The sequence below is a fragment of the Oncorhynchus keta genome, chromosome 1, assembly GCF_023373465.1.
Source record: "Oncorhynchus keta strain PuntledgeMale-10-30-2019 chromosome 1, Oket_V2, whole genome shotgun sequence".
In the NCBI taxonomy this organism is placed as follows: domain Eukaryota; kingdom Metazoa; phylum Chordata; class Actinopteri; order Salmoniformes; family Salmonidae; genus Oncorhynchus; species Oncorhynchus keta.
In genome coordinates, this window is record NC_068421.1 from 19759245 (window position 1) to 19771848 (window position 12604).

The 12604-nt window shown below is 45.1% G+C and overlaps 1 protein-coding gene across 7 annotated transcripts; it reads right to left on the reverse strand.

Moving 5' to 3' along the window:
• Positions 1-363: 363 nt before the first annotated feature.
• On the reverse strand, positions 364-11869 carry LOC118371081 (uncharacterized). 7 transcript variants are annotated; one of them, XR_004822921.2, is made up of 7 exons: positions 11851-11869; positions 11451-11562; positions 4308-4430; positions 4037-4094; positions 3520-3576; positions 3054-3218; positions 364-1554 (listed from the first exon to the last, which is right to left on the reverse strand). XR_004822921.2 is itself a non-coding variant. In XM_035756404.2 (7 exons), exons 6-7 carry the CDS (start codon positions 3156-3158, stop codon positions 1097-1099), a joined length of 642 nt encoding a protein of 213 aa, XP_035612297.1. In that variant the 5' UTR covers positions 3159-3218; positions 3520-3576; positions 4037-4094; positions 4308-4430; positions 11451-11562; positions 11851-11869; the 3' UTR covers positions 364-1096. The 7 variants fall into 7 exon arrangements, 5 of the variants coding, with proteins under 5 accessions (XP_035612297.1, XP_035612293.1, XP_035612296.1 ...); XM_035756404.2 differs by having other exon boundaries at positions 2975-3218; XR_008136047.1 differs by lacking the exon at positions 11851-11869 and having other exon boundaries at positions 11451-11581.
• Between the last annotated feature and the right edge of the window lie 735 nt (positions 11870-12604).

A 12604-nucleotide genomic window follows, 5' to 3' on the forward strand; every position in this document is an offset into this window, starting at 1 on the left:
TCCACACTTTATTTTAAGCTGCTTTGGAAAGTTGATAGTTCTCAAGAGTCGAGAACCCAGTGATAACTGGCCGCAGTACACACATTTTTATTCCTGCGGTAAATACCTCGACCATTAAACATCAACACAGTCATCAAGATTAGCGTTTCGGGGGCCGACAGTGTAACAGCGCATTTGACTCACAGACCAACCGTCTCTTCCGAATTATTCCACCGATACTGACGCAGTCTTTTGTGCGCAATTATGTTCCCTGAAGATGCGTGACAAGTAGCACGTGAATGAATTAAATTATTGGCCCAGCCCAACAACTACTCGGTTGACATCTTGTTTTCTCCTCTCCACAGGTACAAACGGCTCTTCCCGTGATTGATGGTTGTTTTAATTTGGTGGATTTAAAAAACAAAAATGTACAATGTGATTTACAACTTGGGTGGTCTGACCAATTGATTGAATTGTCCTTTCCAGAACATGCAAAAAGCAGAAAAAGAGAAAACAGACAGATAATGGAGAGACAAGATGGGGCAGAGGGAGTAACACACACACACCACTGGATAAATGTACTTTACCACTTGTCTTTGTGACCCAGTGTCAACACTGGTAGTGTCACTGCCACTGACTCCCACACCTCACATCCTCACACACACCGCCACCATCCGTATCAACCCTACTGTCCTACCATCAACCCCCACACCAGAATGTGGGACCCCCAGTGAGAAATCCTCCTCCTACAGACAGCCCGGGCCCAGCCCCAAACCTCTGGGGGTTGTGTAGCTGAGAGGAAGCCCAGCATCCTGGGGAGAAAGTAAACTACTGGGTCACAATCACACTGATGAGAAAGTCACAGAGTTCCTCAGAGATGAGAAATTAGTCATGGAAATAGTCATCCAAAGATCAAACTCATCCCAAATGGGTTTCTCCTATCATAAAGCAGAAGAATGGCCCTTCCATCTCACAAGTTTATCCCAAATTTTTCGCACAGTGTCATCACCAACCTTATAAAAACCTATTTGTAATGTGACGTGGTAGTAGTTTGCTCCGATCACCAGCGGGTAGAGGCCCATCATTGTACAAGGTACTATAATCTGTCCTCCACATGTTACTCTGCCCCAGCCCCCTTCCCCTCTTGCCCACGATGGCAAGCTGCTCCTGGGCTGAGGCTGAAGCCTAGACCTGGGCCTGCTTCGGCCAAGGAGGCCAGAGTGGAGCAGGACGACCCAAAACTGGACACCAGCCCAGAGTGAGAATCTGACACCGCCAGCTCCTCAAACTTCTGGATGACCGCCCGTACAGACTGGAAGGGCACGTCTCTGCGCCAGCGACCCCCACCAGTGGACGCGGCGGACGCTCGGCTGAGGAAGATGTGGGGTGGAGGGGGTAGGCCAAAGCGAAGCCTCAGCCTCAGCATGCCCTGGCCCAGCCCCAGAGCGGGACGCACCCCAGCGTTGCTGAAGCGAGTGGGCAGTAAGGGCTCCCGACGGCTATCGTACACAGTGGAGAAGGACAAGCCCCGCCTTTCAAGCCACCAGCCGCAAGCATCGTCCAATGAGCTCACTCCTGTATGGAAAATAGGAAAGGAACTTATGTCTTTAAATATTGTGTGAATAAACATTGCAATGTCATTATGAAACGGGGTGGTCTTTATGCCCGACTTTTTCTGCACTCAACAAAGCTACATAGTTGTTGCCTCGTTTGGCCTGACTAAAACATGTTGATTGGAGCAGGAACAAACTGTCCCCCAGGCACCTACAGTGTTTCCCCTATATGCATTTAGTAGCGGCAGTGCGTGGCAGCCACTTGTACTTAAAAACAAAAAGTTGTTATATGTATTCCCCAGGAAGACCCCATGAAGACTGTAGTTGTTAGTTTACTATGGTATAAAATTCGTAGTAAGAAAAACAATATACTATAGTAATTACTGTAGTATTTTTGCAGACTGTAAAATACTTGTGGAACCCTAATGGACAAAACATTTAAAGAGCAAATTCTCCATAACCTATACAGTAGGTAGGTAGAACTGAGGTCTGAATGGACAGTCAGCTTCTGCTCTTTTCTATGTAGGGAACACAATAATATTGGTGCCACCCATAAGAGAGAAACATCTCTCACTTATGGGTGGAACAAATTGGGATATAGGAGGGGAATGTGCTGGGTATATGCAAATTAAATACTGTAGTATATACTATAGTAATTACAGTAGTGTTTTTGCAAAGATTACTGTAGAATTTACTGGAGTGTTTGTAGTCTGTAGTATACTGTAGTATTTACAATAGTATACTACAACATTCTATAGTAAGTACTGTAGCATTCTATAGTAAACCGTAGTATTCTTTTCATGTGGGATAGGCACGAGTGAGCAATAATATGTGAAATATCAATGCTGTTCCCATCCCGTGTTCGGTCGACAGTGCCAGTCATCCTGGTCAACAACCACTAATACGTATTTGGCCTGACTCTCTACAGTTAATGATGAAGCTGCATATTTCTGTCATATTTGATTCAAATCAACAGATTGTTTATGGCTTGTTGCTGGGCCAAATTATTAGAGTTTCTGTTGTTTACAGAGAGCAGATGTCAATATGCCTTGTAAGCCAAAATGAAATTGTTAAAAAAACTATTTAATTGTTAGTGGTTCGGCCAAGCGCTGGGAAATCCATGCTGACATCCTGTTCACCACCGGGTGGCACCACAGAGCAGAGTTAAAGGACGTGAATGAACTTTATGTAGGACAGAGCCTGTGTCATGTATGCCCTAGGGACAATATTATGAGTGTGTGGGAGTATTTGCACAAGACTGCCTGTATGTATTTGTAGGCTACAACCGCCACATGATTATGTGTAAGAAATGTAGCCAATCTGTCAGTAGAAATATATCAGCATGCCAGAGGCTAAGAGTATTATTATCAAAGCAGTGATTTGTACTTGTTCTGCCACTACCATTAACTCATGGCCAGGTGGAGTAGAGTGCACATCCTCACCTATCCTATACAGAGTGCTGTTGCAGACATCCACCTCCCAGTAAAACTGACCCCTGACGATGACCACGTCCCCACACACCTGAGGGAGGAGCTGAGGGGCAGACTCCTGGGATACTGAACCAGTGACCCTGTTGCTATGGTGATGAGAGGGTAGTGACAGAGGGCTTGGTCCGTGGAAGGTCATAGTGAGGGAGGAGGTGGAGGGATAGAGCAGCAACAGAGGGATCCAGGGTGAACGTCAGACCTGGGAAGGGAAAGATTAGGACAAAAGAGAAGGTGAAACCTGATTTATTCATTGTAATTAATAAGATGTGTATTTGTACTCTTCTTCTACACCAGTGAAGGATGCTGAGGGGAGGATGGCTCATAATAATGTCTGGAATGGAGTAAATGGAATGGTATCAACCACTTGGTATTTATGTGTTTGATTTGATACCATTCACTCCATTCTATCCATTATTATGAGCCATCCTTCCGTCAGCAGCCTCCACTGTTCTACACAGTATATCAATACATTCTTGGATAAAGTCTTGCATTGGACTCACTGACAGACTGTTCCATCTTTTCCTCTTGTAGTTCTATAGCACCCTCCAGTGGTGAGCCTGTATCCATGCATACACAGAGAACAGTTAAAACAGCCCACAAAACAGTTGGCGCCCTTTAAAGCATGTAGGGATGTAAGCATGCCAGATTATCATTGACCCATTTATTCTCATTTTCCCATGACGTTTACCAGTATTTAGAGGAACCAGAAACCCAACTCTGAAGAAACAGAGTAACCACAACAACAATAACTATCTGGCATGCCTCCCAGAGCCTGCAGAATGTGTCTGACCTAGACTAACTGCCAAGCACAGGAGATTGGTGGCACTTTAATTGGGGAGGACGGGCTCGTGGTAATGGCTGGAGCGGAATGGTAGCAAATACATCAAACACATGGTTTCTATGTGGTTCACATGGTTTCTATGTGTTTGATGCCATTCCATTTGCTGTTCCACCCATTATTGTTAGCTGTCTTCCCCTCAGCAGCCTTCACTGCTGCCAAGGTGCCATTTCACTCACCATATGCAGCAGTGCTCTGGTCCTTGACATCCCCTGTGTCCCTGACGAATGGATTCCCCTGCAGGTGGGATTAGTGGGGTGGGAAAGAATGGGAAGGTGAGTCAGGGAGGGTTCAGTCACTGGGTCACTTGGAGGGTGTGACCTATATTCATCTGAAGATTGAATAGGGCCATGGGACCAGATTGAGCATCCATAAGACTTGTGTGCCTCTCACTTGTCTAAAACAAAGATGTCTAACTATCCTACCTGAAAAGAAAATAAGCTTCCTTACCTGTGAGAAGGCCTTCGTCCCTCCTTCCGCCTGTTCCCCAGCTCGACTGGCTGTCCACCCAGGGGTCAAGGTGGGGTCAGGAGGCAGGCAGCAGGTGGCAGAAGCCCACTCCCAGCATGGCAGCTCCACAGAGTGGCAACAGCAAGGGCACAAAACGGCACACATAGGGGACTGATAGAGCGGTGGTGGGCAGAACGGGTGCCACCTTGGGAAGCATGGCACACCCCTTCCTCACTTAGTACACATCACCCTGCCCCCTCCCCACCCCCGACACAGCACCCACACAGGGTATGGGGGCATGGTAGGAGAAGGGCCACGTCAAAATCATGATGACCCTTTTATTCTCCCTTCTGTTCCTCCTCTTGTTCCTCCTCCTCACCCTGTCACTTGTCATTCTTTTGGAGTGTTCCGTCAAGACAGGATGGTGTCTTTCGCATTATTGACATGTTGAGTTCAATGCATTTATAGCTCAAATTCATCCTATCACCCTTGTCATGCAATTATTTTTTAGTCTTCACCAAAACAAAAGGTCAGCATAGTCAACATGTACTGTTGACGATTCAAATAGTGAGGGGGCCATCCCTGAATCACGTATTTTCTATGGGCTGATGCAATGTAACATGTGCAGCCACAGTATCCTATTAACCATTATTCAGAGAGCCTTGGCCAACACAAAGATCCTCCTCAGAAACACACAATGAGGAGAGATCCCCACTGTACAGTCATCCTTTTCTAGCACATATCAAAGAGATTTTTCCTCAACAGATCACAACTCTGGTAAATGAAAGATCCTCTTCTTTGACAGACCAAAGATGTCCCCCACACAGATGGATGATACAGCAGGCTGCATTCACAGAGGGCTCCACTCGATGGAGGGTGAGACATTAGACATATTCCTGTCCTTTTCTCCCACCTCGCTCTTCCATCTATCCCCATCTGCTGATGTTGAGCATGCTGTGCTACGTAGGTTGGCAAGGCAGACAGGAAGAGAAAGGAAGTGAGAGAGAGATTGAGGGAAGCAGCCTTTTATTAGACACTGCTTGGCATTGCCATGGTTATGGCCTTACGCAAAGACACCAGTAAGGCTGGCCCACTGAGCACACACACTAGGGATTAATGTAATGGTCACACACACACACACACACACACACACACACACACACACACACACACACACACACACACACACACACACACACACACACACACACACACACACACACACACACACACACACACACACACACAGGATTAATGTAATGGTCACACACACTAGGGATTAATGTAATGGTCACACACAGACACTAATTTGTCATGCAAACATTTTCTTTAATCTTCCCCTCTCTCTGTGTCTCCTGCTGTACTACGTGAATTATGTGAAAGGGTTTTTGCTACATGATGGGAATATAAAGATCTGCCACAGCTCCATCACCGTGGTTACACTGTCTGTCTCCATATGGGCTGGTGGGGCCATTGTTCCCTGGGCCACTCCACAACACCAGGGCCAGCTCAAAGTGGGCTTCTGGGGTGAAAGTGTGCAGGACGAAGGAGGGGTAGGAGGAGGATAGAATGGAGACAGGACGGTAAAGAGGGAGCTCAGTTGGTAGAGCATGACGCTTGCAATGCCAGGGCAGTGGGTTTGATTCCTAGGACCACCCGTAGGTAAAAATGTATGCACCCATTTGGATAAAAGTGACATTCATATATACACTGCTCAAAAAAATAAAGGGAACACTAAAATAACACATCCTAGATATGAATGAATTAAATATTCTTATTACATACTTTTTTCTTTACATAGTTGAATGTGCTGACAACAAAATCACACAAAAGTTTGATTTCCATTGATAATTTATCAACCCATGAAGGTCTGGATTTGGAGTCACACTCAAAAATCAAAGTGGAAAACCACACTATAGGCTGATCCAACTTTGATGTAATGTCCTTAAAACAAGTAAAAATTAGGCTCAGTAGTGTGTGTGGCCTCCACATGCCTGTATGACCTCCCTACAACACCTGGGCATGCTCCTGATGAGGTAGCGGATGGTCTCCTGAGGGATCAAATAAAATCAAATTGATTTATATAGCCCTTCGTGCATCAGCTGATATCTCAAAGTGCTGTACACGTGCAACGTGGCGTTGGTGGAGCGAGACATGTTGTCCCAGATGTGCTCAATTGGATTCAGTTCTGGGGAACGGGGCGGGCCAGTCCATAGCATCAATGCCTTCCTCTTGCAGGAACTGCTAACACACTCCAGCCACATGAGGTCCAGCATTGTCCTGCATTAGGAGGAACCTAGGGCCAACCGCACCAGCATATGGTCTCACAAGGGGTCTGAGGATCTCATCTCGGTACCTAATGGCAGTCAGGCTACCTCTGGCGAGCACATGGAGGGCTGTGCGCCCCCCCCAAAGAAATGCCACCCCACACCATGACTGACCCACCGCCAAACCGGTCATACTGGAGGATGTTGCAGGCAGCAGAATGTTCTCCACGGCGTCTCCAGACTGTCACATGCTCAGTGTGAACCTGCTTTCATCTTTCACAGGGCGCCAGTGGCGAATTTGCCAATCTTGGTGTTCTCTGGCAAATACCAAACGTCCTGCACGGTGTTGGGCTGTAAAGCACAACCCCCACCTGTGGACGTCGGGCCTTCATACCACCCTCATGGAGTCTGTTTCTGACCGTTTGAGCAGACACATGCACATTTGTGGCCTGCTGGAGGTCATTTTGCAGGGCTCTGGCAGGGCTCTCCTGCTTCTCCTTGCACAAAGGCGGAGGTAGCGGTCCTGCTGCTGGGTTTTCGCCCTCCTACGGCCTCCTCCACGTCTCTTGATGTACTGACCTGTCTCCTGGTAGCGCCTCCATGCTCTGGACACTACGCTGACAGACACAGCAAACCTTCTTGCCACAGCTCGCATTGATGTGCCATCCTGGATGAGCTGCACTGAGCCACTTGTGTGGGTTGTAGACTCCGTCTCATGCTACCACTAGAGTGAAAGCACCGCCAGCATTCAAAAGTGACCAAAACATCAGCCAGGAAGCATAGGAACTGAGAAGTGGTCTGTGGTCACCACCTGCAGAACCACTCCTTTATTGGGAGTGTCTAGCTAATTGCCTATAATTTCCACCTGTTGTCTATTCCATTTGCACAACAGCATGTGAAATTTGCTTCCTAAATGGACAGTTTGATTTCACAGAAGTGTGATTGACTTGGAGTTACATTGTGTTGTTTAAGTGTTCCCTTTATTTTTTTGAGCAGTATATATATATATATATATATATAGAGCCGTCATACCGCTCAGGAAGGAGATGCGTTCTGTCTCCTAGAGATTAACGTACTGTGGTGCAAAAATGCAAATCATTCCCAGAACAACAGCAAAGGACCTTGTGAAGATGCTGGAGGAAACGGGAACAAAAGTATCTATATCCACAGTAAAATGAGCCCTATATCGACGTAACATGAGAGGCCGCTCAGCAAGGAACGAGCCACTGCTCCAAAATCACCGTAAAAAAGGCCAGAAAACAGTTTACAATTGCACATGGGGACAAAGATTGTACTTTTTGGAGAAATGTCCTCTGGTCTGATGAAACAAAAATAGAACTGTTTGGACATAACGACCATCCTTACGTTTGACGGAAAAAAGGGGAGGCTTGCAAGCCGAAGAACACTAGCATCATGTTGTGGAGGTGCTTTGCTGCAGGAGGGACTGGTGCACTTCACAAAATAGATGGCATCGTTAGGTAGGACAATTATGTGGATATATTGAAGCAACATCTCAAGACATCAGTCAGGAAGTTAAAGCTTGGTCGCAAATGGGTCTTCCAAATGCACAATGACCCCAAGCATACTTCCAAAGTTGTGGCACAATGGCTTAAGGACAACAAAGTCATGGTATTGGTGTGGACACCACAAAGCCCTGACCTCAATCCTATAGAAAATTTGTGGGCAGAATTGAAAAGGTGTATGTGAACAAGGAGGCCTACAAACCTGACTCAGTTACACAAGTTCTGTCAGGAGGAATGGGCCAAAATTCACCCAACTTATTGTGGGAAGCTTATGGAATGCTACCCAAAACGTTTGGCCAAAGTTAAACAATTTAAAGGCAGTGCTACCAAATACTAATTGAGTGTAAGTAAACTTCTAACCCACTGGGAATGTGATGAAAGAAATAGAAGCTGAAATAAATCATTCCCTCTACTGCACGTGGCCAGGGCAATAAATTGCAATGTCAGTACTGTGAGACGCCTAAGACAGCGCTACAGGGAGACAGGACGGACAGCTGATTGTCCTCGCAGTGGCAGACCACGTGTAACACCTGCACAGGATCGGTACACCTGAACATCACACCTGCGGGACAGGTACAGGATGGCAACAACAACTGCCCGAGTTATACCAGGAACGCACAATCTCTCCACCAGTGCTCAGACTGTCCGCAATAGGCTGAGAGAGGCTGGACTGAGGGCTTTTAGGCCTGTTGTAAGGCAGATCCTCACCAGACATCACCGGCAACAACGTCGCCTATGGGCACAAACCCACCGTCGCTGGACCAAACAGGACTGGCAGAAAGTGCTCTTCACTGACGAGTCGCGGGTTTGTCTCACCAGGGGTGATGGTCGGATTCGCGTTTATCGTCGAAGGAATGAGCGTTACACTGAGACATGTACTCTGAAGCAGGATTGATTTGGACGTGGAGAGTCCGTCATGGTCTGGGGCGTTGTGTAATCGGACTGAGCTTGTTGTTATTTCAGGCAATCTCAACGCTGTGCGTTACAGGGAAGACATCCTCCCCCCTTATGTGGTACCCTTTCCTGCAGGCTCTGCTGCTCATTCTGTGCTTGATTTCCTGCAAGACAGGAATGTCAGTGTTCTGCCATGGCCAGCGAAGAGCCCAGATTTGAATATTATTGAGCACATCTGAGACCTGTTGGATCAGAGGGTGAGGGCTGGCTAGGGCCATTCCTCCCAGAAATGTCCGGGAACTTGCAGGTGCCTTGGTGGAAGAGTGGGGTAACATCTCACAGCAAGAACTTGCAAATCTGGTGCAGTCTATGAGGAGGAGATGCACCACAGTACTTAATACAGATGGTGGCCACACCAGATACTGACTCTTACTTTTGACCCCCTCTTTGTTCAGGGACACATTGTTCCATTTCTGTTAGTCACATGTCTGTGGAACTATGACAGTTTATGTCTCAGTTGTTGAATCTTGTTATGTTCATACAAATATTTACACTTTCTTTTTGCTGAGTTTACACACACACACAAAAGTTTGGACACACCTATTCATTCAGGGGGTTTTCTTTATTTTTACTATTTTCTACATTGTAGAAAAATAGTGAAGACATCAAAACAATGAAATAACACATATGGAATCATGTAGTAACCCCCCAAAAAGTGTTAAAGAAATCTAAATATATTTTATATTTGAGATGCTTTCAAGAAACCACCCTTTGCCTTGATGACAGCTTTGCACACTCTTGGCTTTCTCTTAACCAACTTCATGAGGTAGTCACCTGGAATGCATTTCAATGAACAGGTGTGCCTTGTTAAAAGTTAATTTGTGTAATTTCTTTACTTCTTAATGCGTTTGAGCCAATCAGTTGTGTAGTGACTAGATAGGGGTGGTATATAGAAGACATCCCTTTTTGGTAAAATACCAAGTTCATATTATGGCAAGAACAGCTCAAATAAGCAAAGAGAAACAACAGTCCATCATTCATTACTTTAAGACATGAAGGTCAGTCAATCTGGAAAATGTCAAGAAGTTTGAAAGTTTCTTCAAGTGTCATTGCAAAAACCACCATGCACTATGATGAAACTGGCTCTCATGAGGACCGCTACAAGAAAGAAAGACCCAGAGTTACCACTGCTGCAGAGGATAAGTGCATGAAAAAGTTACCAGCCTCAGAAATTGCAGCCCAAATAAATGCTTCACAGAGTTCAAGTGTCAGACACATCAACAGTTCAGAGGAGACTGCTTGAAATCAGGGCTTCATAGTCAAATTGCTGCAAAGAAACCACTACAAGCAGATGCCAATAATAAACATTTTCGTTCCAACAGCTGTGTCTTTGTGAGATGCAGAGTAGGTAAACGGAGAAGGAGGTGTGATAGTGCTTTGCTGGTGACACTGTCAGAGATTTATTTAGAATTCAAGGCACACTTAACCAGCATAGCCACCAGAGCATTCTGCAGCGATACGCCATCCCATCTGGTTTGCGCTTAGTGTGACTCATTTGTTTTTCCAACAGGAAAATCACCCAAAACACAACTCCAGGCAGTGTAAGGGCTATTTGACCAAGGAGAGTGATGGATTGCTGCATCAGATGACATAGCTTCCACAATCATACGACCTCAACCCAATTGAGAAGGTTTGGGATGAGTTGGACCGCAGAGTGAAGGAAAAGCAGCCAATAATGCTCAGCATATGTGGGAACTCCTTCAAGACTGTTGGAAAAGCATTCCTCATGAAGCTGGTTGAGAGAATGCCAAGAGTGTGTAAAGCTGTCACCAAGGCAAAGGGTGGCTACTTTGAAGAATATAACATATTTAGATTTGTTTAACACTTTTTTGGTTACTACATGATTCCATGTTTTATGTCATAGTTTTGATGTCTTCATTATTATTCTACAATGTAGGAAATAGTTTTTAAAAAAATAAAGAAAAACCCTTGAATTAATGTGTCTCCAGATTATAGGAAGACTGCTGTGGCTGGGTAGATGTAGGGGGCTTATCTCACCACTGAACTATTCCTAGTGCCTTTTACTTTAACCACCAAACACTGCTTTTTAATCTAATCTTGATATCAGCATAATTCACAGTGTGTGTGGCAGGAGTTGGAGTGGGGTGAATGAGAGTACATAGTGTTCACCAAACCAGCATGCAGTATGCACAATGTCCAAAGGCCATTTCCTAGCAAGCAAAATCCAGTGTTGTAGATTAGGCAATAGCCTCTATACATCCAGATACATTATCAATATTCTAGTGATTAGATTATCTATTGACTCATGAAAAGAAATGGAGGTTGCCTAGGCCTACTCAAAGGGATAATGGCAATATAGGAAATAAGAGAGTATGAACAGATAATCATATTATTTTACATTTTACTTTGAGCAAAAAAAAAAAAAAGAAGAAACATACCGGTTTGTCTTGTTCCATTCAGATTTGTTTTCCCGTGCACGTATCTCATTTCATACTGCTTTTGGGAGAGTTGTACCGTTTATGTGCACACCGTTGACAGGAGGATGGCCAGCTGTCAAACATTAACGCCAGGGTAAATCAAATATGACGTTCAGTCCACATTTTTTGCGGTTGCCTGAAACGCATGTGAGTTGGATTCGATTAAATTGGTCATTTATTATTCCAACCTTCTACTTTCAAAAGAAATATTAATCAAAAGTTAGGCTAGGTTATCGTCAATCGCTCACTGGATATTATACGTTTTATGGGCATGTGAATCTACGGATTGCTATATTTCAGGAATCATAAACATTTCCGCACATTAGGTCCAATTGTTGGCACAACAAACAAAAAAACTCACCAAACAAAACAGGTTTCCAGAGGCACACGCCTAGGATAAACAGCTCAAGAAGGCAGACGCAAAGTGGGATTTGGTGACTATAAGTGACTTTAAACCTATATAACGGTGTCGCGAACTCCTATGATATCCCTCCTGGAATAAATGGAACACGGGGACGAGCACCATGGAAGAAAAGGCCTTGATTGAGGGGCGTCATGCGCACAGGAGCGGGCTATGGCTTTAAGCAGTGGGTATCCAAATGCGCATTGCAGTAGTGCGATCATCATACTATACGAATACACATGCAATGTGAAATATTTATGTGTTTGTTTAATCGATCAGTTATCAGCGTGGTTTATTAGACCCCTCAAGTGATATTTTAGTAGAATAAGTATAGATTGATGAATAGTGATAATTTTACCCTTTCTGGCAATGTGATACACGAACATAAAATGTGACATACAAATGGGAACTCTGTGCATTATTCATTGATAAGTGTTTCTTTAAGACTTTGTTGGGGGCCTAGCCCGAACCATGAAAAACAGTCCCAGATCATTATTCCTATTCCACCAGACTTAACCAAACTTTACTATATGCATTGGGGCAGGTAACTTTCTCCTGGCACCCGTCAAACCCAGATTCATCCGTCAGACTGCCAGAAGGTGAAGCGAGATTCATCACAACAGAGAACACGTTTCCACTGGTCCACAGTCCGATGGCGGCAAGCTTTACACCACTCCAGCCAACGCTTGGCATTGTGCATGATGATCTAAGG